Raw genomic sequence first — 4,505 nt, 5'->3', positions numbered from 1 at the left:
GTTAGTGGAATGTTAATGGAAAGACTGCTCATGTTGACGTCTCTCATGGATTTTATTTGATCCGGGTTAGGATTGGGCGGGCGGGCGGGTGGGTGTCCCTGATTTCACAACGGTGAGTAAAGAAAACAGCAAACCGTCCCCACAGCTGTGCTGGTAGATGTCGCTGGAGTGCTCGGCAAACGGCAAGCTGATGAACAGCGTGAGCAGCAACGGCTTTTTGGTCTCGAGCACACAATGAGCGAGAAGTCTGGAGTGTTATATGTCCGTTCTCTCCGCGCCATCTTTATGTTTTCGCTCCAAATTGCAGTTCTTCTGTGATTACAAAATAATAGTTTTGGAGTTGTTTTTTTCCCCGAAAAGCAGAGTAGGATCTTTTGTGTATTTTGGGAGCCTTTTTTACGAAGCTGTTTTCAAAGTTATGCTGAGTTGTACGTCACAAATTTGACTCTTTGTTAGTCAATGACCAGTTCATCTCCTCCAGATAGGATCGCTGTCTACTGTACTCCGATTGCAGCGTGGAAAAGACAGCAGCTAAACTCGCTCACTCCTCGCCTGGACGCTATCGCTGACCTTGAAGATATAAATCTCGCACGAACTGAGTGTCCTTCAAAGGTCAACAATTTCGATTTGTGGCTAAAATAAAATGGACTAAAAAACAAAACAAAGCAACCTAACAGCCGTTTTTTAAAAGGATAGCTGTCACAGTGTCCGGGATTTCTCTGTGCTTTTGGATTCCTTGAGTTACACTTGGATTGTAATGACGCAGTTTTGGCGTATTCGGCTGTTGGCCTCCTCGTTTTTATTACAGAACTCTTTGCTGTTGTAGGGTTTATTTTGCTTTTTCTTTCTGTGGATTAGGAGACATATCAAGTTTGTATATCAGTAAGGTCCACTTTGTGGTCGGTGGACGGATGTTGTATCAGCAAAGTCTGTCTTGTGATTTTAGGAGTTGTATGATACCTGTGAAGTTCACTTTCTTTCTCCAGTATTTTCTTTTCTTAAACGGGGTGATTCATTTACGATAATGGTCTTTGTGATTTTCTACGCAATTAATTGCAACCCGGGCCTTTGAGTTCTGACCGAGGTCTCCAAGCTTGGAACAGCTGTGGCAGTGCAAGTCAGCCGGGCCAAGTAGCAGCAGCGTGTGGAGTGGGATTTTGTTTCGTGCAAAAGTTGCTTTATATTCTTTGTGTTTGTGCGGTACGCTGTGAGAGTGTACGCCAGAGATCTTTATGAAACCTGCTTTCTGACTACTTAAATCTTTGCCAACTAGTGTCAGAATACCGGATGTACATTCGACGCCATCCCGCCTCCCAGAAGTTTGTTATCCTTTCGGTCTGTTTAGATGTGAAGAATAATTTATTTCTCGCAGTTTCTGTTACCTTTTGTGCTCTGTGTGTAAAGTTCTGTGGACCCCAGTCTTGCTTCTGTCTCTGGAGTGTATCGTGACCAGACTGCTGTGTATTTTGTGGCTGCTTTTTAAGTGGCAGGAGAGGAAACATCATATATGTCGTTTAGAGCGAGAAAAAGAGGAAGACTTGTGATGCTGTTGAAAGAGGTAGTGTTGTTGTTGTTGTTGTTGATGGTAGTGGTGTTGGTGTTGGTGTTGGTATTGGTTTGTTGCTGTTGTTGTTGTTGTTTTTGTTGTTGTTTTTGTTGTTGTTGCTGTTGGTGGTGGTGCTGGTTAGGTTGATGCAATTGTTGTTGTTGTTGTTGTTATTGTTATTGTTGTTGTGTTGCTGTTGTGTTGTTGTTGTTGTTGTTGTTGTTTAAACCATACATCAGTAGTGTGGCGTGGTAATTTGATTCTGTATACTTATGAATGAATGCAGTCGGTGGGCCTCTGATTTGATCAGCTGTTCTTGCGGTGCAGTTTTGATTTGATCGTGCCGTGCTCCCTTGGACGTACCTGGAGATGTGCCACTGGTACGACACACCTCTCTTCCCTCCTTTCTCTTGTTTACCTTCTGTTCAGTTCTCTCATACCGGTTGACAAAACTAATTGTGCAGTCCAGCAACAACGAAAATAGTCGCTGGAAACTCTATCTTTGTGGGTGGTTAGTGGATGCTTCCACGTGGGTTGTTCCTTTTCTCCTTCAAAACATCTATCGCCTATGTCTCTCCTCCTTCTTCTTTTCTTTGTATGTTACTCTTTGGTAATCTCTCTACCAATCTTCGGCACTTATGTGGCCTGAGTGCTGCAAGCGTAGTCAAACTATTGCAAAAACTAAACTAAAGCCTACCCTTCGAAATGACCTCTGATGTGGCTTGCTCTGGGTTAAACTAATACTAACATACACCCCCCCCAAAAAAAAAAAAATAAGAAAGAAAAAAGACAACAAAGCAAAACAAAGCAAAACAAAGCAAAACAAAACAAGAACAACCTGTATCTTGAACTGTGTAAACATGGCGTCGTGGAGCTGACTTACTGTAGATTCAAGCTCAAATTGTCGGGACTTCGTGGTGTTATGACCAAAAAAAACAATCTAAGCCAAACTAGCGGGTGATTGAAGGGTGCCAGTAGTGGTCGGTCCTACTTCTTCTTTACTTTCATTCAGTCCTTATTGTTGTCTATCCTGCTTTTTCCCTTACGCTATTGTGTCGGTTTGCTTCTCTTCACTCCATCATAAGATGTAGGCTTACCCTCCTAAGTTATCTAAACTTTGTGAATGAGGTGTAAAATATTCACTGTCGGCCGCCGTATGTTTTCATTCTGCAAAATGTTGTTATTCGGCGGCATTATCAATGTTATCAAACGTGGCGTTAAATCCATACTCTTACGTCCAGTATTCTGAGTGTCATATGACATTACGCGAGAAAATATCTTGTAAGTGTACTTTTAAAAATTGAGTACACAACTATCTGTACTTTAAAAAATGAAGTAGACTCAGGGACTGTAGTTTCCCTTTCTAAAGACCTTTAATTTATCGCTGTGAGTCAGAGCCAAGACCGCAGTTCCCGCTAAGGTCAAGTGAAAAAACGTTCTTGTCCCACCTTGGAAAAAAGCAATCTTTTTGACGCGTGGAGCGAAGGCCGGCAGTGAAAGAAAGTCGACGTCTCGACCGTGTCGCGCTGGTTCTCCATTTTCTCTATAGGGAAAGCTTTTCTGAATGGTTTAAGGGGGTACTTAATAATAGTGTTAGAAGACGTTATGCGAAACTCCAGAGCAATTGCGAAAGATACGAGTCGTTTTTTGTGTTTTGTTTGTTTGATTTGGTTTTTGTTTTTAAATGCTTTTGCTAGTTCGAACTTTTCAATTTTAGATATTGATCTAATTATTCTAATGTGTTTCTTCACATGTTTTTTGTAGTAATCGAAAGTTGTTTACGGCAGGAAATTACAATGCGTTAATAGTTTCAGATACACATGTTTCTCTCAGCACTGACGTCACATAGAGGAGCATTCTTTTTAGGGGCGTTGTCGGTTAGAATCTTGAATACTCTTCAAGTGTTGAGCCCTTGGATGAGTGAGTTCAGGTACTGGAATCATTGGACCAAGGGTCTGAACATTCTCTCGAAGATTTGTTTATTTTGAAGAGCGACCTGTTGTTTAGAGACGCCGATAGTGTATCGATTGAAGGTGTAACGTTCGTGGGGCAGTGTGACGGTTGTGTGACAATGTAATGATGTTGTCGCATTGTATGGAAGGTGTGACGGTATCACTCTGGTAATACTTTGTTATTATTATATTATGTCATACGAAACTGGAAGTCGAACTGGAACGCTCAAAGACTTATGTGGCGCCCCCCCCCCCTCCGCGCTTACCTCCCAACCCACCCCCAACACCTTTTTCGAGACGGTAGACTGCTTTCACGTCGTTAGATCGAAGCCAGCACTTGCACAAACATCAGTGGTAAAAATATCCTATTAACGTGTCAATACGATTCACGAAACCTGCACCCTCTCCCTACCTATTCTGTGCGTTTCGTTGCCTGCCCTTAAGTAAGCACGTCCCGTGTCCCAGTCTTCGTGTGACTGCCTCTGAGCACGGAAGTCTGCTGCATGTAGTGGTTGAACTCCTGGTGCTGCTTCCATATCATGGATTTGTGTGTTGATGCTCCGTTACACAGTTCACTGGGCTATAGTAGAGTACTGGATCCGATTGCTCGGAACTTTTTTCCCTACGCTTCTTTTTATTTTCCCGCGTAATTTTGTGGCTGTATTTAAAAAAATTTTTTTGTCACGTTTGTATCCGAATTTTTAGGTGCATTGGTTTCACCTTTTCATTTTGTACTAGCAGAAACCGTAGTGTAAAATATTATTTTAAACTTGATTTTTGAGTTTGTGGTGTGTTTGTGTGTGTGTGTGTGTGTGTGTGTGTGTGTGTGTGTGTGTGTGTGTGTTTGTATGTGTGTACGTGTACATTTATATAATGTTACATATTATGATGGTGTATGGTATGCCGTTACTAGCTTCAGATATTGATGCTGGCTCATTCGTCCCCTCTCTGTGGCTATATCAATTTCTATAGGAGAATTTATACTGGCACAGTATATTTTAGTCCCC

The 4,505-nt window shown here is 42.0% G+C and overlaps 1 protein-coding gene across 10 annotated transcripts in view; it reads left to right on the top strand.

Moving 5' to 3' along the window:
* The window catches only part of LOC101850302 (BTB/POZ domain-containing protein 17), a 100,031-nt gene that overhangs the window by 82,603 nt on the left and 12,923 nt on the right, over positions 1-4,505 (top strand). The window contains exon 1 of one of the 10 annotated variants that reach the window (XM_013089621.2): positions 900-1,558. The exons of the other annotated variants lie outside the window; for them this stretch is intronic. Within the exon in view, the coding sequence (XP_012945075.1) occupies positions 1,508-1,558 (51 nt within the window). The 5' untranslated portion in view covers positions 900-1,507. Of the gene's footprint in view, positions 1-899; positions 1,559-4,505 lie in introns of those variants that run through there. 10 annotated transcript variants of the gene reach the window in all.

This window comes from Aplysia californica, unplaced genomic scaffold, assembly GCF_000002075.1.
Source record: "Aplysia californica isolate F4 #8 unplaced genomic scaffold, AplCal3.0 scaffold00026, whole genome shotgun sequence".
In the NCBI taxonomy this organism is placed as follows: domain Eukaryota; kingdom Metazoa; phylum Mollusca; class Gastropoda; order Aplysiida; family Aplysiidae; genus Aplysia; species Aplysia californica.
This window is presented reverse-complemented; position numbering and strand designations above follow the sequence as displayed.